Source organism: Rhinolophus ferrumequinum (assembly GCF_004115265.2).
Source record: "Rhinolophus ferrumequinum isolate MPI-CBG mRhiFer1 chromosome 15 unlocalized genomic scaffold, mRhiFer1_v1.p scaffold_54_arrow_ctg1_1, whole genome shotgun sequence".
In the NCBI taxonomy this organism is placed as follows: Eukaryota; Metazoa; Chordata; class Mammalia; order Chiroptera; family Rhinolophidae; genus Rhinolophus; species Rhinolophus ferrumequinum.
In genome coordinates this window covers 10,311,428-10,335,841 of record NW_022680357.1, presented here as the reverse complement: position 1 = coordinate 10,335,841, position 24,414 = coordinate 10,311,428, and the positions used below count along the sequence as shown (strand labels likewise).

Below are 24,414 nucleotides of genomic sequence, written 5' to 3'. Positions count from 1 at the left end.
TCTCACGAATAATGAACATTTATTGATCGCTTGCTATTGTAAGGTACCATTTATAAAGGTTTGACATTTAGTCACTCAACAACCCCTGGGGATAGGCACCATTATTGTCCCCATTTTACAATGAGGAGACTGAGGCTCAGAAAGGTGAAGTGACTGGTCCAAATTCATACAGCGAGTAGCAGAGCCATGATCTGAGCCCACATTGGACATTGGGCCTGTGTGTGTTTCGTCACGGCAACTTCCCGTGTCCATCTTCCCGTGTCCCCAACAAAGCCTTTAGAGGACATGGACTCCCTACTGAGGAGTTCCCCCCTACTGAGGCATGCCACCTGCGAGGGGACAGGCTGCCTCTGACAAATTCATCCCAGAGACCATGTGATCAAGCCCGTTATTTTCTCTGTGGAGTTCAGCTGTCTCCTCCAGAGGAGACAGAGGGCTGAGAGGTTGCTGTTCATGACATTGACATTCAGCATTGGGGTCTCTATCTGCTGGTCTCTATCTGCTGGTCTCTATCTGCTGGTCTCTATCTCCTGGTCTCTATCTGCTGGTCTCTATCTGCTGATCTCTATCTGCTGGTCTCTATCTCCTGGTCTCTATCTGCTGGTCTCTATCTGCTGATCTCTATCTGCTGGTCTCTATCTGCTGGTCTCTATCTGCTGGTCTCTATCTGCTGGTCTCTATCTCCTGGTCTCTATCTGCTGGTCTCTATCTGCTGGTCTCTATCTGCTGGTCTCTATCTGCTGGTCTCTATCTGCTGTCCTGGGCGCCTTCTCTTATCTGATGCTGAGTAGCTGTGTGACCTTGGAAAAGACATTTCATCTCTCTAAGAGACACAGGTCTTTGCTGGATGGAAGCTGTGGATCAGACACAGTGCCCTCTCCCATGTCCAGAAGCCTGAGACCCCTGTTTCTTGGTTAATTTTAACTTTTGCAAAAGCCAGACAAAACAACTATGTATTATATATGTTTTTCAAACATTTCTATTCAGCATGCAATATAAGTGCGTTTTAAAACATCTGAAAAGAGACTTGTATTTCAGATAATTCAGTCTCTTTTTTCCTACTTCCTTAGAATAAAAATCAGCTTTATTTAAGAACTGGAGACTTCCTGGCTAGAAAAGACCTTGAAAAGTGATCTAGTGTCATTTACCTGGGAACTGAAGGCAGCTCAAAGAAATGCATGTTCCTCCTTATCAAAGGCTTCCCAGAGGAGAAAACTCAGGCTTGTTGGTTGCTTTTTGCAGGGGCTTCCACACCTCCTAGAAGCTTTCCCTGCCTGCCCTTTCTGGTGTAGCCTGTGTCTCCATTCGTCCCCTAGATTCAGTCCCTGGCTGCCTGCTGTAGAGCAGGCTGCCCTTTGCAGAACACCTTTCTGGTTCTTTGATAATCTGTTTCCAGTTGGGTTCAACCAGTAGGAGGGACATCATCAGGAGACAGGGAGGGAAGGAAGAGAAAAATGTTGGGGCTTTATCGTCCTCTCCTCCCTTTCTCTTCTCTCCCTCCCTGTGATCCTCCAGGGCTGCTTCTCTCCTACCTGTCCCTCTGCTCTTGCCCTTCACAGCTGGGGTGGTGACAACTCCATGCAATTGCTAATCCATGAGCACCTCAACACTCTCTGAGTATAAATTCCATGTATTTCCTTCCGCGACTTTGACACAGAGTGGCCTCACTGCACTGGTCTGTCCTCATCATCCTGCTCCTAAATTCCTTGCTAGCATGTAACCATGTTAATTATCTGTGCTTATTGCCTCTGTCCCTGCCACAAGGACAGGACTGTTAGCGCTCTTCTTGAGGGCTCCCTCCCAGGCGCCTAGACGAGGCTTGGCCTGTGGTGGGTGTTCAGAGAACATTCACCGAGCAGATAAGTCAGTGTGGGGCACATGGTCACAGTTCACCCCTGAACTGAAGGGACCCCGCAGCCAGCGTCATGCCCCCTCTCTGTGTTTTTGGTGATGATGGCGGAGGAAGTGTTACGGAAAAGAGCTTTTCGGGGGAATTTCTCCTCTTACAACTCAGCAAGGGTCCTTTGGGAAAGCTGCTCAGCAACTCAGCAAGGGTCAGCTGCTCTCTGTAGGCTGCAGTGGCCTCCCCGGTAAGATGAGGGGTTGGATTAGCCTAGCGGTGCTCAGCTGGGGGCCACTGTGCCTCCTCCCCCAAGGGACATGTGGCAAGCCTAGAGACATTTTTGGTTGTCACAACTGAAAGGGAGGCATTGGTGTCTAGTGAGTAGAGGCCAGCGAAGCTGCTAAACATCGTGCAGTGCACAGGGCAGCCCCCCTTCCAGAATGACCCCCACCCCAATGTCAAGCATGCCGAGAGATCTCTAAGGCCTGCAGCAAACCCCTGCTCCTCGCCTGTGTGAAATTCACCTTCGTGCCTCTTGCAGGGTCTCCGTGCCCGAGACCTGGGCCAAGTTCAGTAACGACAACATCAGGCACTCTCAGAACACGCGGGCTAACTCCATCCGGCTGCGGGAGGAGGCCACGAGCCTCTTTGAGACCTTGTCAGACCAGATGTGGAAGCAGTTCACCGACACCAACCTGGCCTTTACCGCCCGCGTCGCCGAGGTGATGGACATGAAGAATAAGCTGCAGACGCAGCTGGCTAAGGTCAGTAAGCGGGGTGCACCCGGCACCATTGCCACCCTCCCTGTCCTCCCATGGTCTCAGCAGCTTCTGGCCAAGCCGCCCACCCAGCCCTGCTGCTGAAATGGTTCCCACCCGCCCCCATCCCTTGGTCTGTGAACTTGTCCAGTCCAAAAGGGGGCAGGGCTGTGACCTTCATGGGAAGATTCGAGCATCTAGGGGTAAATTCCTTGCTCACTGGAAAATGGAGCTTGGAGTGTGGCTGTCACCACAGCACCCAAAAGGCTGTTGATGGCTCCCAGGGCCCTTCACTCCATCCGAGGGCCATGTGGCTGAGCATGACCCGCGAAGGTGGGTGTGGATGTGGGAGCCCCAGAAACTGAGTCTGAGCAGCTCCTCTCTGCTCACATCAGCATCTTTGAAAAGGGACCTTTTGACCCTCGAAGGCTTTAACAGCATCAGGACCCGCTGTTGAGGGGTGGGGTGCTTTTGAATTTGAGGAGTAAACACAACTGTCTGATTCTGGCGCTGTCTCCTGTTGCTCCCTTATTCCAATCTGCCCTTTTCACCACTTCCTTATTCCTGTGCGTCATGCTGTTTCCCACCCCGGGGGGTCCCTCTGCATGGAATTTGTCCTCCCTGCTCACCATAAATTTAGAGACCTGCGGGGTGCCAGAGCACCACTCCGGATCCCACCTTGTCCCCCCATTGTGTAGGATGCCGCCTGGCACGCAGTAGGCACTCCTTACCGCTCTGTGCAGCGAACGAAAGGAATCTACAGTGATGACTGTTGAACTGGTGTTTTTTAAAGAACGATGTATGAATGAGTGAATGCTTTTCATTTCAAGCATCTTTCTTTTTATCTCTTTTTGGTAGGGAAAAATTACGTTTCTATTGTGGTAAAACACACATAGCAAAAATGTTTCGCCATTGTCTTAGTCCACTGGACCACTGTAACAAAAGTACCACAGACTGGGCGGCTAAAAACACGAGAAATTTGTTTCTCACCGATCTGAAGGCTGGGGAGTTCGGGACCAAGGCGCTGGCAGGTTGGGTGTCTGGTGAAATCCCGTGTCTTGGTTCATAGATGTCATCTTGTCATCTTCTCGCTGTGTCCTCACTTAGTGGAAGGCGTGAGGGAGCTCTCTGGGGTCTCTTTTAAAAGGGCGCTGGTCTCATTCCTCAGCCTCCTGATGACAGTCGCCTCTCAGACACTCGCACCCCCTAATACTGTCACAACGGGGATTAGATTTCATTAAACATGTGCATTTGGGGAAACACGTCAGTCAGTCCATACCATCAGTGAGTGTGTGGTTCTGGAGTGTTAAGTACCTTGGCGAGAAGGTGTAGCCATCACCACCATCCGTCCCCAGGACTGTTGTTCCTGCCATTAAACTCCATGCCCCTTAAACGGCCTCCCCAGTCGTCCTTCCCCAGCCCCTGGCAACCACCGTTCTGCATTCTGTCTCTATGAGTCTGACTACTCTGGGTACTTCATTTAAGTGGAATCATGCAGTATTTGTCCCTTTGTGACTGGCTGTTTTCACTTAGTACAGTGTCTTCAAGTTTCATCCATGTTGTATCCTATGTCGGAATTTCCTTTTTATAGGGCTGAGTAATAGTCCATTGAATGTATAGACCATGTTTTGTATATTCATTCATCCATTGATGGACACTTGCTTGCTTCCACCTTTTGGCTGTTGTACACGTGTTTTCTTTTAATGAGGTATTTCATTTGGTGGAGCACACGTAGTTCATTGTCACGTTTCATGGCATTGAGTCTGAGGCCTGGAGGTGACTCGGGAAGGGTCCTTTGGTGGGTCTTGGTGGCTCATCTGAGACAGGGAATAAGAGTTCCAGCTTGAGAATGTTATTGTGAGGGTTAATGAGTTGTTCTCTGGAGCTCTTAGGACAGTACTTGGCACATGGTAAACGCTCAATGAAAAGGTAACAAGTACTGTCACTGGAAAGAAAATGAATCTTTTGGGCAGGGGTAGGGAGCAAAACCTTTCCCTTTCCAAATTTCTCTGGGGAAGTTTTGAATTATTACTAACAGCCTCATCTCTGCTGATCGGAGAGTTTTTGGAACCACGAGAGTTTTTATTAATAGTCATTATATAATCACCAGCTGCTTTGCAAATAAGCCGGCGCCCGTCTGAAATCCACCAAAGCCCAACACGACACTGACAACACTGCTCAGCAAGGACTGATCTTCCGCTTAGGGACTGTGTCACACGGTGTTTTTCTAAGGTAATAAAAGAAGGAGTTGATAATAATGAAGGTAAACATATAACAGACATTTCACCTTTCAACAGTTTGCTTCAGCTGGAGGATTTGAAATGCTCCCTTTAAAATGTTAACTGTTAATTTTTGAGCTTGGCCTGATTCCCCACGGCAAGAAGCGTTTCTGGAAAATGCTAGGTCCCCATCCTCACCTGTGCTACGAAGCAATTAAATTATTGCCCAAGTGGTCATAGGAATCCACTTTGAAAGGCCAGGTCTACATGGCATTTCATGAAGACTTTGACTCTCCCAGTGGTTTGGGGCTGCATATCCACCATGATCCTGGGGGTCCATCCCCAGAGCCACACCCCAAACCTTTTAACTTGTCCTGGGTCCTCGTCCTTGCACTTTGGGGTACTCCTGGTCCTACTGACCACTGCTAGAAGGAGGCTGGTCACTTCTCTGAGCTGAGGCAGTTGATGACCACACAGGGGGTCCCTCCTGAGAGCCGGGGCCCTGGGGGGGGCTCTCCAGATAATCATAAGTCCCCATCTGCACCCAGTTACCCTTGAATGCTCCTTTTAGGGGGAGGACGCTATGTGGGGAGAGATGCTCGCTGTGAGTTGTGGGAACTCCACCCTGGCCGGGGAAACGACAGGAGGCGGGTTGCATGGACGTAGTGTTAATATCACTGAATCACACAATGAGGAAACTTCCCTTCTTCAGTCGTTTTCAACACTCGGGATAATCTCGAGGAAAGCTAGAATGGCCCCCTCACTTCTTTTATACCCGCCGGTCTCCCTTGTAAACGGACAACGTGGACCTCAGGCTGAGAACTTGGGGCAGGCAGCAGTACCCAGCTAGAGTCGAAATAACGTGGTTTCACTTTCATCTCGTTTCACGCATTTTTATGGTTCTTTCCACTTATGGCAAATGATGCTGATTTTTCCATTGATAATAGTGATGTAAAGTTTTGTTTTTAAGTAAATGCATTTAAGCGTTTTGTTTAATGAATTGATTTGAAGAAAAGATGGTTAATCACATTCCAAGTGGTGTGAGGGAATGTGGCAGAAGTGTTAAGGATGATGGTGCAGCCTGTGTGTCAGGGCACGTGTGTGCAGGCATCACCAGTGTCACCTGGGGACTGCGGCAAAATGCAGATTCTGGCGGAGCAGGGCAGGGGTTGGGCCTAAGAACCTGTACTTTGGACTGGCTGGTAGAAAGTAGCCAGAGTGCAGGTTGTAGAGTCCTTTGGCTTTGAAAAACATCTGAGTAAGCGGCTGTCTCCTTCCCTCCTGTCCCGCCCTCTCTGTCCTCTTCCTTCTTCCTTCCTCTCTTCCAGACCCAGAGTACTGGGAGAACCAAATCCTTCCAAAAGGCAAGCCTGGGTCATCCAATTCTAATCAGATTTTCTCTAATTGCATTTTGCTTCTAAGCTTCTCAGCCCAGCCCAGCCATTCCTCCTGCGAGGGTACAGGCCAGCTTTACCCTGTCATACAGATCGTGCCGCTGCAAACGCCCTCTGGGGCTTCTGTGCCCCCTCAGCCCTGCGGGTCCTTGAGTCACATCTCATTATCCCATATTGCTCGTTAATGTAGTCGGCGCCTTGGGAACTGGGGGCTCAGGATAAGCCAGAAGCACAGCCTCCATCAGGTAATCAAAGCTGCAGGAAAGGTGGATTTCTTTGCTTCCCCTCAACGGCTCACCCCACACGTGCTCTATGGAGTCTTTCTTATAGTCAGAGGCAGCAAACAGGAGGAGCCAACGCCTGCCCTACTGCCTGCTCCACCTGGAGCCCTCCCAACGCAGTTGGTGGCCTTGACTTCCGGATGCTTCCAGGGGCTTCCAGGGGTTCTGACTTTCACTTGCTCAGTCCCAAACCTTGGAGTCCACTTGGGTGCCTCTCTTTCTGTCCCGCCCCACATCCAGTCCATCCGCAAATCTGGTTATTGCTACTCACAGAACGTCATTACTTCTCACTCCTCCTTCTGCTCACCCCCACTCCAGCCTCTTGCCTGGGTTGTTGCCGTGGTCTCTGTTTGCTTTTGACATTGCCAACCGATTAGCTGGCAGCTAGTTAAGAGGGCATTCGACCCTTGAGTAGCCCAACTAGATTTTCAGAGAAGAAGTTCAAGTACTTCAGATCTTCAGAAAACCCTGAGAGTTTAGCTGGAGAGGGCAGGCAGCCGACTCTGTCTGGGTCATGCCTGCCGGTCTCTGAGGGTCACCGCTTTCACGGTGGCCGGGCTCATCTACAGCCCTGCTGTTAACAGGTTTTTCTCAGCACCCGTCACCCTTGCAGGCATGGTCCTCACAAAATGCACGGTGCTCACTGAAATTCAAGTGAATATTGATTGTGTGTTTCCAATCAGAGGATCAACACTAATAGTCCATGAGGTGAGCTTAACCCACCTATTATTTGGCCCCTCACAGTTTTCTTTTGACAGCTTTATTTCTACTTGAGACCTCATGAGCTGCACGTATTTCAGGGGTGCAATTTGAGAAGTTTTGACATACTGTATATACCACAGGGCCACCACCTCAATCAGGGTAGTGAACATATGAGAGGTTTCCTTGTGCCCCTTTGTCATCTCTTCCTCCTGTCCCTCCCTGTTTCATTCCTGACACAAACGCTGATCCGCTTCCTGTCACTGTAGACTAGTTCGCATTTTCTAGAATTTGCTATAAAGGGAGACATACCCTATGCACTCTTTTTTCATCTAGCATCTTTCAGCATAGCTGAGATTCCTAGTTTATTCCTCCTTATTGCTCAGCAGTATGTGTGGTATAGATATTATATGGCTTGACCCTAGTAGCTGTGGTGTCCATATACCATTTGTTTTTATCCATTCACCTGCTGATGTTAGAGTTGTTTCCAGTTTTAGGCTGCTGTGAACATTCGGGTACATGAACTTCAGATTTCCAGAATCTCTTGAAAAATCAGTAGCTCTAGCAACTCTGAGCCCACTTTTCTACAGGGGAACAGCGGGCAGGAGGTGCGTGGCCATTGCGTCCGTGGACCCAGGCTCTCCAATTCGCCTCCATTCCCTCCTCCATGGCTCACTGCACTTATTTGCATCACTCACCTGGTTCCAGCAGGCTTGTCCATTGGCACAGTCTGCTTTGTGCATCAGATGAAATGCAGGAAAGCAGATGTATAATAGCGGCCAGGCTATTATGCTGGAGAGAGTTTAACAGAACCCAGAGGGGTCGTGAGTTTTAACCTTGAAAGGCTTTGCGCTTACGCTTAAGTTTCTTTGGGGTTTAGACTCCCAAGTGGTCATTCACACCAGCGGAACCACCCTTTCCCCAGGAGGCACTGCCAGGGCAAGGAGGCACAGTATCTGAAGGGTTAGGGCCCACAGCCGGCCAGCGATCAGAAGGCCCCAGCGCCTGCCGCCAGCCCCTCTGTTTGTCCAAGGAGGTCTGGAACCCATTGTGGAATGGGAAATGCTTTTGTGCTTTGCAAGCAGCCGGATTCCGTCCAGCACCAGTGCCGCAGCCAAGCTACTGACTGGCTCTGGCTTGTTTCTAAAACTGGCTCAGCCCAGGGGAAGTGGAGCCGCCCTCCCTTCCCCGTGCCCCCGTGGACCGTCTAGTGAGGAGGGGCAGGGGCCAGGCCTGAAACACATGGCATCCTGGTGAGAGGGTTCTTTTCAAGTTCTCTCCAACTGTCCTTCTGAGAATGTCCAGGAGCAAGACGCTGTGATCCAATGTGTCTGTAACCTCTGTTTCATTTGCAGTCTCCCTTTCTAACAACAAGGCATCAAGCCTCAGGCAGGCTCTGAACCTTTGAAAGAGAATAGAACCTAGTTAGAATTCACTTCTTTTTTCCATTTTCTCTATTGTAATGGTACCCGCTAGTAATGGCAAGGGATACTACCTTTCTTTCCACTTCCATATAGACATTCTATTTCAGATACATTTGTCAGAGGCTGAAAAGGGAGTTGATTTGAAAACAAACAAACAAACACATTCAATAAGTGTACAGATGGCGTGTGGGTTTGGCAAGCTCACTCTCAGGAAAAGCCTCAGGGTGGCATGTGGTGGGTCTCTTAGCCTGGTGCTCACCTGAGTGCCAAGAGGGATCAAAGGCCCTCCAGTGTCACATGGGCTCAGGTCTCATCGTTGTGCCTGGGGACACCCAGCATGAGAGGGTCCATGACACCCTCTCAGGTGGTGGGGGGAGTGTGTCATCAGTATCTGTCCACAGCGGCACTCACTGTGCCAAATCAGAGAGGAGCTGCTGGAATCAGGGAAACGGAGCCAAAAAGTCCAGAGCTGGGAAGGTAGCCAACAAATGCAGGAAGTTGGAGGGACCAGACAGGAGGGGGCGGGAGAATGAACAAGGGTCAGCATGGTGCGGGGGTGGGGGTAGGACGGGCAGTACAAATGAGGCTGTACTGAGCTCACTTTGTGAATGCCACCGGTTCTCAAGGAAGCTAGTACTCCTCTCTTCCCACTGTGCTCTACAATTGGTATTAGCCAATCATATGCTTTGACTGGAAGCTCTGGGCAGGGCAAGCGGTGGGATTGGTTACTGGGAAGATGAGAAGAATATAAGATGCAGCCTGGCTGAGGCAGAGGTCAGCCTGGGCACGGCCATGTCCCAGCAGTCTCCTAACATCTTCCACTTGTCACTTGGGTCCTTGGCTACTTGCCTGCTTGGGACCTGCTGCCCAGCCTTGCCCGTACCCCTGGCTTCTGCATTTCCTTGCCTCATCCTGTTCTAGCTACCCTTTCTAATTCAACATTCTTTATCCCCCACATGTGAGGCCCACAGTGCAGTGCAGAGGGCTGGGTTCAGTTCTGGCTCTAGCACTTTCTGGTTGTGTGACCAAGGTCAGGTTGCTGTGCCTCAGTTTCCCCCTCTTTCAAATGGCAGTAATAATGATTGGCAAATATTTGTTGTCACAATAAGAGCAGCAGCCCCAGTCACCTTAATATTGGGCTTCACATTGAATATTAGCTACAAAGATGGCAAAAGGCCATGTCTGATTTATGACCTGCTTGAAGGGGCAGGACAAGCACAGTAACTGAAAGAACATGGAATCTGGAATCCAAAGACCAGGGTTGAATTTTGGTATAGCTAAGGGATCTTAGGAAAGCCACTAACTCCTCTGAATCTCAGTTTCTTAATCTAGAAGAAAGGAATAGACCCACCAGCTGTGAGGATTGAATAAGAAGGTGAAGCTGAGCAGGTCTCAAGCTGGGTCGCACACTGGAATCACCCAGATGCCCGGGTGCCATGTGTAGGGATTCTGGTTTAATTGGTTGGGATGTGGCCTGGCATCCAGCCTTTTAAACTCTCCCAGCCAAGAGTGACAGCCAAAAGTTCAGAGTTCAGCCCAGTGGTCCTCCAGCTTTGGTCCTTGGACCAGCAGCAGCATCACCTGGGAACTTGTTAGAAACGCAGAGTCTTGGGCTCCATCCCAGACCGTCTGAACCAGAAACTCTGGGGCGCAGCCATCTGAGTTTTAACCAGTCGTGCAGGTGTGTCTCCCAAGTGCAGGCATGTAACAGATGCTTGTTAATTCCCTCCCTCCTTGAAGCAGATATTTACTTCGTGCATCCTGTGTACTAGACTCTGAGTCAGGTGCTGGGATACACAAGAATGGATCCTTGCACTCAGGGGGCTTATGTTCTAGTGAGGGAGACTGGTTTAAACAAATAAGTCACTGCACAGTTAAAAATTGTGATGGGTTAAAAAGAGACCCTCGACGGCCTGATGTGGATTGCTGTGAATTTTCATAGATTCATGCACGTGTCCTCTCTAGCACGGAGCCCCCACCTGTTTCCATCCCCCGTCAGGACTTTCAGGACCCTTGACCCCAGATGGCCTCTCAGCAGCTGAGATTTGTATTGGCCTGGCATTGTCGGAAGGCAGCTGACCACCTCTGGACAGAAACAGCTGGGATAAGGGCTTAGGCAACATCTGTCCTCCAGAGCAGTAGTTCACACCCGGGATGAGTTTATTCCCTGGTGGCATTTGCCAGTGTCTGAGACATTTTGGTTGTCAGAGCTCAGTGGGGGAATGGGGCGGGGGGCGAGCAGTGTGCCCCTGACAGAGTGCATGCCGCTAAACACGACAAGGCACAGGACGGCCCCGCAGAAGTTGTGGCCCAACAAGTGCCACGTTTGGGACACCCTGCTCTGGAGCATTCACGTCCTGAATTTCTGGCGAGGTCCCTCTGGAGCACTCACCCCTTTCCTTGTTCTCCTTGCTCCTGGGCATGGCTGCACTTGAAAACCTTCCACCATTTGACCAGAAAAAGGATTCTAAGCTGCCCTTCCTGAGCTGGCGAAGCTGCACTGAGCCAGGCATCTCCTTGGAAACCTCTTGGCTTCGTGCAATTTGGAAAACAATAAATTTGCAAGGTTGCACAAAGCATCCAGAAGCCGAAAGCCGGCTGGAACTGCTAAATCCATTTTTTCCCTCCACATCAAAAATCATTTCCTGGCCTTAGAGGCCTTCTCTGCTGTCACAAGACAAGACGTAGGCAGATAGTTTTACATGGCAAATTATCCTGCCAAGCACATCCCCCCTTTCAAAGGCTTTTGGGGTGGATTTCTATTCCAGCCAGGAGTATTGGTGCACTTTTCCGCTGAGCCAAGCTTGGTTTTATCCGAGGCAGTCCTGGAATTGTCTTTTACACTCCAGACTTGGCAAGAGATAATTTCCAGTGCGGACCTCACCCATTCCCCACACCAGGGCCTGGGGTTTGCCTTCAGCGGGTCCCCAACAAGGGCTAAGGACGAATAGTCACAGTCTAGTTTGCACATAGGAAAAAGAATTAAAACTTCCCCATAATCACAAAAGACATATTAGCCTTATGTGCAGCCAGAGTTCCAAGTGCTTTCCTTAGGTTAACTCACCTTCCCTTCCCATGTAGAAGGGATCATTATTAGCCCATTTTACAGATGAAGAAACTGAGAACAAGTGATGTGCCAGAAGTGGGCCCTCCCCCCACCCCAGCTAGTAAATGGCAGATCCAGGATTTGAATTCAGGTGTCTTGCTCCAGAGTTCGTCCCACCGGCACAGCCTAATAATGACAATAAGAATAGGTAACGTCCAGCTCAGTGATTCTCAAACGCGGCAAGTTTGCACCCCAAGGGACATTTGACAATGTCTAGAGACATTGCTGGGGTGCTACTAGCATCTGGTGGTCAGAGGCCAGAGATGCAGCTACACATTCTCCAGTGCACAGGACGGCCCCCCACCACAGAGAGTTATCTGGCTCAAAATGTCATTAGTGCCGAGGCTGAGAAGTCCTGGTCTCCTGGCATTGAGGTTTGATTTTCAGAAGAAAGTAAGGGAGGGAGGAAGGGAGGAAAGAAGGTAGTAAAGACCGTGTGTCCCTGAAAATAAGACCTAGCTGGACCATCAGCTCTAATGCATCTTTTGGAGCAAAAATTAATATAAAACCTGGTATATTATATTATACCCGGTCTTCATATAAGACCAGGTATTATTATATTATATATTATATAAGACCCGGTCTTATTTTAACACATGTTAAAATAAGACCGGGTCTTATATTAATTTTTGCTCCAAAAGACGCATTAGAGTGGTGGTGCGGCTAGGTCTTATTTTGGGGAGAACACGGTAGGAGGATAGATGGATACGTGGATAGGGGGATGGGTAGATAGAAAGTGCTGAGGTTGAGAAACCCAGATCTCTGTGTGCCGGCCACAGTGCTGAACACGGGCACCTAAATCAGTGCTCACAGTTAACCCTCCGGGGTAGATGCTACCCACTACATGGATGGGGAAACTGAGGCTCTGAGAGGTCTGGCGATTGGCCAAGGTCACATGCTCTGCAGTGTGGTCCTGGCATTTGAACGCAGGCTGGCGGGTCCTAAGCCTTTCTTCTAGGAGGTTCCTCCAGATTTAGGGGCTGGGAGGATTGAAATCTGTGCAATTTGCCCTCACGTAGCACACGCCATCGGTTACTGGTGCTCCCAATTTTGCCTGTTGTTAACACCTGTGACCTTGTTCCTTCTGCGTCTCTCCCCTCCCCTGCCCTCTGTGAAGCCGCCTGCCTCTGTCCCATCTGCTCATCATCCAAAGAGCAGCCAGAGAGCTCTGCCTCAAACTACAAATCCGACCATGTCTTTCTCTGCCTTAAAACTTTAATGTGCATATGATCCCCATGTTAAATCTCTCTCTCTTTTTTTTTTTTTAAAGATTTTATTGGGGAAGGGGAACAGGACTTTATTGGGGAACAGTGTGTACTTGCAGGACTTTTTTCCAAGTCAAGTTGTTGTCCTTTCAATCTTAGTTGTGGAGGGTGTTGTTTAGCTTCAAGTTGTTGTCCTTTCAGTCTTAGTTGTGGAGGGCGCAGCTCAGCTCCAGGTCCAGTTGCCGTTGCTAGTTGCAGGGGGCGCAGCCACCATCCCTTGTGGGAGTCGAACCGGCAACGTTGTGGTTGAGAGGACGCGCTCCAGCCAACTGAGCCATCTGGGAGCTCAGCGGCAGCTCAGCTCAAGGTGCCGTGTTCAATCTTAGTTGCAGGGGGCGCTGCCCACCATCCCTTGTGGGAAACGAGGAATTGAACTGGCAACCTTGTGGTTGAGAGCCCACTGGCCCATGTGGGAATCGAACCGGCAGCCTTTGGAGTTAGGAGCATGGAGCTCTAACCGCCTGAGCCACCGGGCCAGCCCCCCATGTTAAATATTAAAACACAGATTTTGTTGGTAGGTCTGGAGTGGGGCTGGAGCTTCTGCATTTCTAACAAGCACTCAGTCCAGCGACACTGGTCCACAGGCCACACTTTGAGTAGCAAGGTGCAGCCTTGTATGCTTAATGGGATCAGGACTTCCTCTGCAATGGGCTACAGCAGGGGTCTCAAACTACTGGGCCCAGGGCCAAATGTGCCCTGCTCCTGCCTGTTTTTGTAAATAAAGTTTTATTGGACCACAGACACGCCCGCCCCATACATTTATGTATTATCTGTGGCCATTGCATTACAGTGGTTAAGTTGAGCAGTTGTGAGACCGTGTGGCTCGTAAAGCCTAAAATACCTACCACCCAGCCCAGTACAGAAAAATGTGTCCACTGTGTAGCATATCTTCAAGGTGGCCCAGAGGCTGTGTATTGGGACTCCAGCCATCTGAAGGTTCACACACACACACACACACACACACACACACACACACCCATGCCTGCAGCTGACGGGTCTCAGGCTGATCTCAGAGGCCATGGCTCTGGACATGTGTGGGAGATTGATGGTGCCTTGGGGCAGATGTAGAGCAGGTTACCTGTCCAGGTGCACTTAGAGCAGCCCAGCCAGAGAGGAAGCACGGCCTTGAGCCCCCATTTTCTGGACAAGGAAACTGGGGCCCCGCACAGCCTAGGGCTCTGAGTGGGGCTGTGAGTTGCACAGCTGGTTTGGGTTAGGGCTTGGCTAGGAACCCGGGTCTCCTGACTTCCTGCCCAGGGCTCCTACCTCCAAGGCACCCTGCGTGGAGGCCCCTGTGGCTGGAATCTGCCAGGAGGGGGATTGGTTAACAAAAAGCACTTTGGTGTGTGTGTGTGGGAAGGAAGAGTGGGGGGAGCGCCATAAAGAAAAGTCCCTCCTCCACTGCACAGGCCACCCCTGCCTTGACCCCTTACACCCAAATAAGTGGGTTGATGGAGGTGAAGTCCAAGCCCTGGACTTGAGGTCTGCGGGAGTTTAAGTTGCCTGCAAAGACAAATTCCATGAAATGAATCTGAGTTTCCTGTTGTCTTACATTAAAAAAAGAAAAGACCAGTGATCCCAAGGGAAAAATCTCCTAAGAGACTGAACACTCCGGGATAGAGGTTGGCGTAGGATGCAGAAGAGTCCCATGGCACATGCCAGGCCCTGGAGGAAGCTCTTTACACACATTATCTCATTTAATCCTCACAGCAACCCTGTGGGTGAATTGTTATTATTAGGCCAGTTTTCCAGACAAGAGAACTTGTGCCCCACACAACGCCTGGCTCAGCAGACGCTGAGTACATGACTGGTGAGGCACAGAGAGGTTAGGTAACCCCGTTCAAGGTCACACCATGGGGAAGAATAGGAGCTGGAATATAAACCTGATCTGCGTGATCACACAGTGAACTGAAGTGATCTGTCCCCCACCCCGCCACGCCATCCCCCTGCTGGCATGTGGGAGGCTTGGGACTCCTCCTCCGTCTTGCAGCCTTGACTGGCAGGCAGCCTGCAGCGCACAGAGCACAGAGCTAAGGCATGGGGAGCGCAGGGGGGGGGGCGCTCCACTCCCACCAGCTCCTTCCGTGCTGAGTTCCAGCTCGGCCAAGGCTGTGGAGACTCCTCCCATGGGGTGACCCCCTGGGCCAATCCCCCAGCGCCCCGCCCAGCCACTCGGGTGAGCCAGGCTGAGCCCTGCCGGGAGGAGCCTCTCTCCCCCCATTTGGCTTTGTGGGAACAGAAAGGTTAACCTCTCTGGGGACTGAGGAGGGGGGGCTTCTGAGGCTCAGGGCAGCCTGTTCGGAACTCAGGGACTGGGGGGACACGGAGGTGGGTGGAGGGGAGGAGAGAGGGAGGATGGAAGGATCACTACCTGGCCGAAGCGAAGGTGGGGAAGTGGGCATGTGACTTTCTTGTAGTTTCCAGGGTGTGTGTGGGAGAAACGCACACACGTGCACAAATGCGCACACGCGTGCTTTATGAAAAGCGGAGCGAGGCATCATTGCTCTGTGTGTGACTGCAAAGGAGTGTGTGGTTCACCAGCTGTATGCCAGCAGCGAAGGCGTTTCTACTCCCACTGAGGTTTCCAAGATCTTGTCCTAGGCGGCTATTGCCTCATCTCCACTCTGCAGCGGGAATGGTTATGAATCAGGTTTAAATTCACTGTCTTGCCGGAAAGGCTTAGAGAGCATAGGACTCTTGCCTGTGGTCACCCAGCTTGGATGTGCTGGGTCTGGGATTTGGAGAGAGCCAGGCAGTCTAATGCCAGCGTCTGTACTCTCGTCTTAACCAAACCCCCGTGGTGTGTATTCCGCCATCCAGGGAGCAAGTGTTCATTGAGCACCTACTCATTGGTCAGTTAAAAATTATGGTCCCCAGTGGTGGCCCTGGGTGAAGATATCCTACAGGATATACCCAGAAGTGGGTGTGCTGGCATATGTGAGTGGCAGGCAGTCTCTTCGACTTGGGGCTCTTCTCCCTGGGGAACATAGTGGAATTTGAGGTCCAGGGACCTGGCTGACCTGGAGCTCAGAGCTCGCTGGGCCAGGATGGTACCTGGAGCCTGTGTTGGCACTGAGCAAATCCTTCGCTTCCATGTGAGCATGAAGGTCAAGGCTGCTGTGTCTCCAGCCCTTGCCCAAGGTCACCTCGTGGTCTCTGCCTCCTAGCCCTTGTCAGTCGCATTCCTCAAGCCTCTGGAAGCTGAGTCACAGCACAGGCTCCTGGAGGTGCATAGGCTGGTAGGACTGCGGTGGGCAGGAGGGGCTGCCCCCATGACAGTGTGCGTGTGTGTGTGTGTGTGTGTGTGTGTGTGTGTGTGGCTTTCTTCTTCCTTCTAATGAAGAGGACCCTGGCTGTGAGTGACAGGCTGGACGAGAGGTTACAGGAAACGTTTCTGGCAGATTATACACCTGCCTGAGCAGATTTGCCTTGGGTGTGAGTCATTGATTGGTTCTAGAACAGCCAATTCTGGAAACCCCCTACTGTTCTGGAAAATCCACAGGCAGGCCCGCTCAAGAAGTGCCAGTGGGGGGTGGGGTGGTGGGTGAAGAAATAAGCAACAGTTGGTTCCAGCCTTCACCTCCTCCCCACATACACACACACACGTACCACCAGATGCCGACGTGAGAAGATGGGAGGCAGGGCCTTCGAGATGGGCTCTGTCCCTCAGCATCCTCGCTCTGCCACCCACCTGGCCCCACCCACCAGTTGCCCCTTGTTTCTCTCACCTGCTGTATCTTAAGTACGGAGGAGACACATAACGTTATACGGGGTTTCCGAAATTCAGTCACTTCTGGGCCACCTTCCAATTTTGCCGTAGCCATGTGCCACCTCGGCTGTTATTTACTTTATATTTCTGATTAAATGGAGTCACTGAAAAATGATAATTCATTTAAAATGTATTTATATCTCTTCTATAAGTGGAAAACCAGTAGCACTTGCCCTAAGTAGAGGGTAGCTAGAAAGATACATATAAGGAAAGCAGAACAAACTTGTTAAAATGTAGCCGGAGCTTGTTCAGTGCGAAGCCTCTTGATTCCACAGCTGCTCTCTGTCAATTAAGGGAGATAAGCAGGTGTGAGAGAGGCGGTGCCCTACATGGGCTGGCAGCACACTGGGCTTCCATCCTGGAAGTGGTCAGGAGGTTTGGAAAATAACTGATACATTTCAGTTTTCCAGAAGCTTCCATTCATTGTGTTGCTGTGGCCCTGCTTGTGCGGGAGTTCCTGGAGAACTGAAATGAACATGTATTGGATGCCTCTTAATGTGGCCCCATCCCGCACCCTTGTCCAGCACACTCCGGACATCTAGTATGTGTTTTTAACCGAGTGGGTGGAAGGAACTTGAACTTCTGTGATGCTGAAGAAAGCACTGTTGGAATCGTAGTAAGGGCTTGTCAGTGATTCATAAATGTTTGTTTCTACAAAGGTGTAAATGATTGAATAATTTACTAGAATGTAAACCCTAGGAGGACAGGGTTTTCCGTCTGTTCTGTTCCCTGCCGTGTCCACTGCCCCGAGCAGAGCTTGGCACTTAATAGGTGCTCAGTGAGCATTTGTTGAGTCAATGAGCGAAATCAGTGAATCCATGAATTAATGAGTCAGTGAATGAAGAAATGATTGAGCACATGAATGATTGTCAGTTTTTTCCCCTAGATTCAAGAGACAGGCGTTTTGTAAAACTGCAGGCCTCCGGTGAGGCTGGCCAAGCCTTGAGTTGGGAGCCAGAGGGTGCAGAGAGCAAACAAAAGAAACCAAGAGAAGCACAGGCTCAGGGCCCTGGCTGGGGCGTCTGAAGGTTCCCCGAGCAGCAGCCCGTACTGGCAGCTGGCTTCCATGGTCTGGGCTGGGGCAGGGCTGAAGGATGCAGCTAAACGCTCAGTGACGCCCCCTCCCCCACTCCAGCAATGAGCCTCCCGCCCCCAGTAAGGACGTCTAGATGGTACAGCGGGGGGCTCTTTTCCACATGGGCAGTGTGGTGCCAAGAAGCGTTTTTCATCTATAGAAGGCTTGATTTTCTTCTGTATCAGTTATTTTCCAAACCTGCTTCCTGAGCTTTGCATATCTGCAGCACCTCCCACCCCCACCGCCCAAAGGGCAGGTGTCTGAGGAAAACCTCCAGGGTTCCTAAGAGGTGTCCCCCATAGAGTGTTTATATGTCAGCTCACATGCTGGGCACAGAACATTTTGGGGGTAATGTTCAACCATCGTGTTGCCAGCATCACTCTGGTTCTGTGGCTGGCTGAGGACCAGGTGAGGGGTCGGCCTTCCTCCTTGGTGGACTTGGAAAGGGGCAGAGCAGCCCCTGCCCTCCCTTAGTTCTGCTGCCCTCCTCTCAACCCCAGTGGGCAACGGGCATCCTTTTGTCCTCTTGAAGTAGCAAAATGCTCTCTTTGTAGGCTTTTTTCTTACACTAACAGGGAAGCCAGGACCTTTAATTCTTTGGGGAAAAAAATGTCTTTTAAGCAATTTCTTGGTACCTATAGAATATGAACCCAACCCAGCTAAAATAGTGATGGCAGTACCTGTTATAATTTGTGAATATTTCATAGCTCATGAAAAAGGGGAAAACATGATTGTAAAGCCCTTGAAGGCAGGGACTGGGTCTTATACCGGGGGTGGGAAAAAATGTACACACATGACTTGTACTCATCTTCTGTTATTGGTACATGTTGAGTATTACAATTTTAATACAGTTAAATACAGTTTTTCCTTTCTTAAAAACGTGTATCCATGTTTTTGGCACCCTCTGTATTTGCAGCCCCACCCCACTCAGGAGCACTGGTGTGTTCATGTGCCAGTAGTTTTCCCTGCTCTCAAAATCTGAGATGGACAGGACCATATACTTATTAGGGTACCCTGTTCTCAAACCTTACTGTGTGTGAGGACCATTGGGGAGCTAGCTAAAAATCCAGACTTCCACATCCTATTGTGATCATTCATTCACTCATTCATTTATTCAATAAACGTTTATTGAGCTCCTGCTCTGAGTAGAGTTGCCAGATTTAGCAAAGAAAATTCAGGCTGTCCAGTTAACTTTGAATTTCAGATCACGCAGTAGTTGAGACGTATTGAAAATGCTTTGTTGTCGATCTGAAAACTCACACATAACAGACGTCCTGTATTTTACCTGGCAGCCCTCAGTCTGCACTAAGCACTGCTCCTGGCAGTGGGGATACAGGGTGGACGAAACAAAGCCCCTGGCTTCTCGGGGTGTACGTGCTAGCGAGGGAGACAGACAAGCAAACAGCTGAAGGAAGGGTGTTGGGGGCACCATGGCGGTGCCACTTCGAGGCTTGTCAGGACCAGAGCACATGTAACCTGGCCAGTGGGTCCTGCCAAGTCTGGGGGGCATGCTGGCACCACCCACCCACAACGACCCTTCTCGTATCAGAGGGGCATGAAAACTGGCGCTGCTCACAGATCTAGGGCCGCTGGTGATGGTGGGAGGAGAAGGGGTGTTTTAGCTGTAGTGAGGTGACGTTCAGTACTCTCGATTCTGTGTGTGCTTAAAGTTGGTTAAGTGTGAGGGCAGGGTCCTCTGGGAATGGACTGCGCTGGCCTGCGCGTTCTTTATTCGTCCTCTGACTCTTTTATTACGGAAAACTTCAAACACGCAGAAGTAGAGACTTACGTTAAAGACCCGTGTATACCCAACGTGTGTATCAGCATTTTGCCGATCTTTTCTTGTGATTGACCTTGTTCTGATTTCAGCTTTATTTTCTGTTGACATATATCAATCTCACAATAAAGTGTAAACAAAGCTTGATGAATTTTGATGATGATTTTCTTCCCTACGTTTACGCATGTGAAACCTCCACCTGGATCAAGATGGAGAACGTTCCCAGTCCCCAGCGGGCTCCCTCCTGCCCCCTCCTGCCCTCTGTACTTTGATCAGTGGCGTAGGGCACAATGGTGGCATTATAGGGAGGGAAATATTTCTATAGAGAAATAGAAAACTTTGAGTTTCTCTTCCTCCCCTTCTCCCTTTCCTTTTTCATTTCTCCTTCCTTTTTTTTTCTTTCTAGTTTATTTACTGAACTAGTTATTAGGAAGGTAAACTCTAGATTGTAAAAGGATGTAGAAGAACCCAGATTAATTCAGGTAAAAGTGTGTTTAGACATTAGCTGTTGCTTGGATTATCTGTGTTGATCCTACAGGCCTGTCTCCCTCCCTTCCTGGCCTCCCTCCCACTGAACACTAGTGGGCTAACTCCAGTGGATATTGGGGAATGACAACAAAAGCAACCTCGGCACCTGCCCTTTCCAGAGTTCACAGCATCCTGGTTGACAGGAGAAGCCAAAGCCGCTTTCCCAAGGTTGTCTTAGGAAGAGTGAGGCCCCTGCCCCCCCGGTGTTTAACGTTGGCAAAGGAGCCGTTTAAGCAGCTGCCCCAAGGCTGAGCTGGTTGAGCCCACACCTCCATGACTCCGGCACGTTTCCCCGCAGACGCTGCAGGAGATCTTCCAGGCGGAGAACACCATCATGCTGCTCGAAAGGTCCGTCATGGCCAAGGAGTGCCCTCTGAAGGTGGCGCAGACAAGGCTGGAGTGCCGGACCTGGCGCCCCAACGTGGAGCTGTGCAGGGACCCCCCACAATTCAAGTGAGTGGCGCAGACCCAAAGGGGAAGGGGTGGGTTTTGCGAGCTCCCAGGAAACTTAGGTCTGAAAAATGACCTCTCCACCAATCAGGAAGTCTAGTCCCACAACTCAACAGGGCACTGGGCGAGGGTCTGGAGTTCTGGGGGTCCCATTGATAGCCTCCCATCACAGAGAAGGCCCTCCCCTCTGCACTGCAGCCTTCTCAGCTGCCTGCACCAGGGATGGTTCTGTAGCGCTGTTGCATTCTGGGAGCCCCCTTGAAAGCTAAGGTGAGAGACCCTCTCAGGCCAGAGACGTGCCCTTTGGCCCATGGTTGCTTCAGCCTCTCTCTGTCTGTAGGCTCCCATGAAAGAGGCACCCAGCCCACACCTCACTCATTCTCCATCGCAGCCTTTGTAAAGTTCTCACTTGTGAGCCATTAGAATAGCCAGAGCCCACCTGTCCCTTTTAGCTAAGGAAGGGCTGCTTCTCTTGATAAAGGGCCTCGTCACAGGAGAGGGGCGAAAAGCTCAGGCAGCGCCCAAAACAGGGTTTGTGAGCCTGGGGTAAGAGCTTGGATGGGATGGCGGCCAGGCAAAGAAGAAACGTCAGACATGGGGGATTATTTTTCCATGACGTGATGTGTAACTTGGCAGGCCACTTGGCTGTTCTGTTCCCTCCATGGTACGGCACCATATTCGTTCTCTTCTGCTGCGTAACAAATTCCCCCACAACTCAGTGGCTTGTCCTCTTGAACCTAGATGTGGATAAGAGAGATGAAGTAAAGAGAGGGAGGAAAGATATTCTGATTGAAAATGCTGGGCGGTTCATGTGATGGTGTTTGCATAGCCCCAGTTGCTGCCTGAGATAGTCACTTGGGAAACAAGCTGGGGGCGGGCAGGGACAGCGACTCGAAAGCCTGGCTTCCTGCTCCTCAGCCTGCTGCGGGCCCGGAAGGTCTCACCCTGGAAGTGGGTGCAGTGCGGCCAGGGTCCTGGGTGAGTGGTTGGGGGAGGTGTCCCTGGTCCTTCCTCTACCTGTCTCTGTTTTTCAGTTGCTCAGGTTGGGCTCCAGCCCCCCTGGGCAGAGGGCTCTGATAAGCCCTTTGTCTACACCACGGGACTTAACGGGGTTAGGGGAGTGACCAGATGTGGTCCTGGAGGACCTTCTGCTCTTGGACAAGCTCCCCGTTTGTCCTGCCTCCACTCTTGCCCCCTCCTAATCAGATCTTTACATAGCAGCCTGGAGTGCACCCCAAAATTCGCATCAGCATATCATTCCCCCATGTCAACCCCCTCCCCCGGTGGCTTCCCAGTGCACTGGGAACAAAATCCGAGCCCCTCGACTTTGCGTGTCCTCTTCTCTCCAGAACGTCCACTGTCCCCACCAGCTGCCTGTGGCTCTTCCATTTACATTGAAAAGATTTGAAATGAAATACAATTAAAAATTCAGTTCCTCGGTTGGACATCATGAGTCTTCTGGGCCCCAGGTGGCTGGTGGTGGCCGTGTTGGGCAGGGCAGTGACAGCGCATTGGCATGGCACAGAGCACTGCCACTCAACACGTCCCTCGCGGTCTCACGTGGCCGGCTCCTCTCGCCTCTCTTCGGCTCCCAAGTGCCCTGCTCAGAAGGGCCTCCCTGGTGCCTTTAGAAGGTTCCACAGAAGCAGAGCTTCAGGAGCAAGGGAGTGGGAGTCAGCATAGGGGGCCCAGCTTCACACTGGTCCCACAGGGGACTCTGGAGCATGAATGGCACCAAGGAGCTGGTCCCACCTTGAGGCAGGGGGTGGCCTTTTGTGACCCTGTGTCGGTGAGCCATCGTCTTTGGAGAAGTGTGAACCTATGAGCCGTCAGTTGCCAACACTTAGAGCAGCTGGGGACAGGTGCCTGAGCCAGTGAGGGGGCCTGAGCAGTGGACACTGCACCTGGCCGTCTTATCCACATGAGATGGATAAGATGGCCGTTACCTGGTATGGTGTTGTTTTTTTAAATAAAATACACATAACATAAAATGTACCATTAGTGATGTTTAGAATATTCACAGTGTTGTACAACCACCACCACTGTCTGCCTCGGGAACATTTCCGTTGATTTCTCCCAAAAGGAGAGCCCGTGCCTATCAGTAGTCACCTTCCCTCCAGCCCTTGGTCACCACTGATTTACTTTCTGTCTCTACGGATTTGCCTGTTCTGACGTTTCATAGAAATGGAATCATCTGACATATAACCCCTTATGACTGGTTTCTTCAAGGTCCATCCATGTTTTCACATGTATCGTGCTTCATTCCTTTTTATGGCTGAATAATCTCCCGTTGTCTGGATAGACCACCTTTTGTTTATCCATTCAGCTCTCCATGGATGTTTGCGTTGTTTCCACCTATTGACTCATGTGGTGAGTGCTCCACAAGTTTTCGCACAGGTATTTGTTTGAGTGTCTGGTTTGAACTCTCACAGGCAGGTAGGTGCCCAGGAGTGGAAAGGCTGGGCCGTACGGTACGTCCCCGTGAATTTACAGGAGCAGCCGGATTGCTTTCCAGAACATCCTGTCTGCTTCTCCCTCCATGCTCCTCACCCTCCGTAGCTCTGTTGTGCGCTCACTCGTCTGCTTGTCTTTGCTCGACGACTGAGCCTTGCCTGTGGGGCTCGCCGCAGTCTCCCAGCGCCTGGCACAGTGCCTGGCGCGCAGTAGGTGTGTGTGTGTTGAACAGCGGGCTGAACTGTGCTTCCCCTCTGCTCTGGCCTCAGGCTCCTGAACGAGGTGTTCACCATCGATGACACTCTGCAGACCCTCAAGCTGAGGCTGCGGGAGACGCAGAACACGTTGCGGCTGCTGCTGATGACCAAGTGCCAGCTGGAGCAGGAGCTGGCCATCAAGGCGAGCTCCCTGTGCATCGACAGGCAGTGTGTGCGCATGCGCAAGACATTCCCCAGCACCCCTCGCCTGGTGGGCTACACCTGAGCCGCCGCCGCCAGCCCTCGGTGCCCTGCTCCGTGCCCGTTACGCAGCATAAAATTTGAAAAGGCAGAAAAACTAAAGAGTCGTTTTTCTTCCTTTCCTCCTATCATGGAAACATACATATATACACTGAGAGTCAAATAAATGTGCCTAAACCAAAGATCCTGGTGCTCGTTCCTCGCTGCAGAACCGGCCTCGTGGCAGACGGTGACCCCTTGGGGACAGAGCATTGCGAGGTTGTCAGCATCCCCAGGAGTGGAAGAGGCCGCGTTTTTAAAAACCCGTCTGTCCCTTTAGGAGCACCGTCTAGACACCAGAGCTGAGAGACCAGAGCCCGCCTGTCACTTAGGAGCCGTGTGGTCTTGAACAAGCTCCCAGCCCGAGCAACAGCGTCTATACAGTGAGGTCAGTCCAAGTTGGAGGTGACTGTCAGCTGTGTGGGGCAGTGCAAAATAATAGGGGTTGGAGTCAGAAGTCCTGGGGTTAAAACCCAGCTTTGCTAGAAGGGGTGTTTTAGAAATTGCTATGGGAGAAGGAGGTGGCAAAATCAGTTCTGTGGTTGGGGCAGGTAGGGGTTAAAATAAAGCTGTACGAAGCAGTAACGTTGCTTCAAAATGTGAAACGTAGAATTACTGTACAACCCAGCATTTGTACCCCCGGATGTGTAACTGAGAGCATTGAAAACAGTCACTCAAACAAAAACTTGCACACGAAGCTTCATAGCAGCACTAACCGCAATAAGCAAAGGGTGGAAACCACCTAAATGCCCATCGATGGGGGAGTGGGAAAACAAGATGTAGTCTAGCCGTGCAATGGACTAGTACTCAGCCATCAAAAGGGAACAAAGCACTGATACCCGCTACAACACAGATGAACCTGAAGACATCATGCT

General features: G+C 50.9%; 1 protein-coding gene across 1 annotated transcript in view; it reads left to right on the top strand.

The window, feature by feature from the left end:
• Positions 1–23,525, top strand: part of TEKT5 (tektin 5) — a 33,987-nt gene extending 10,462 nt beyond the window's left edge. The window contains exons 5-7 of the mRNA XM_033102087.1: positions 2,385–2,607; positions 20,437–20,591; positions 23,312–23,525. Of these exons, the coding sequence (XP_032957978.1) occupies positions 2,385–2,607; positions 20,437–20,591; positions 23,312–23,525 (592 nt within the window). The remainder of the gene's footprint in view (positions 1–2,384; positions 2,608–20,436; positions 20,592–23,311) is intronic.
• Positions 23,526–24,414: the final 889 nt, after the last annotated feature.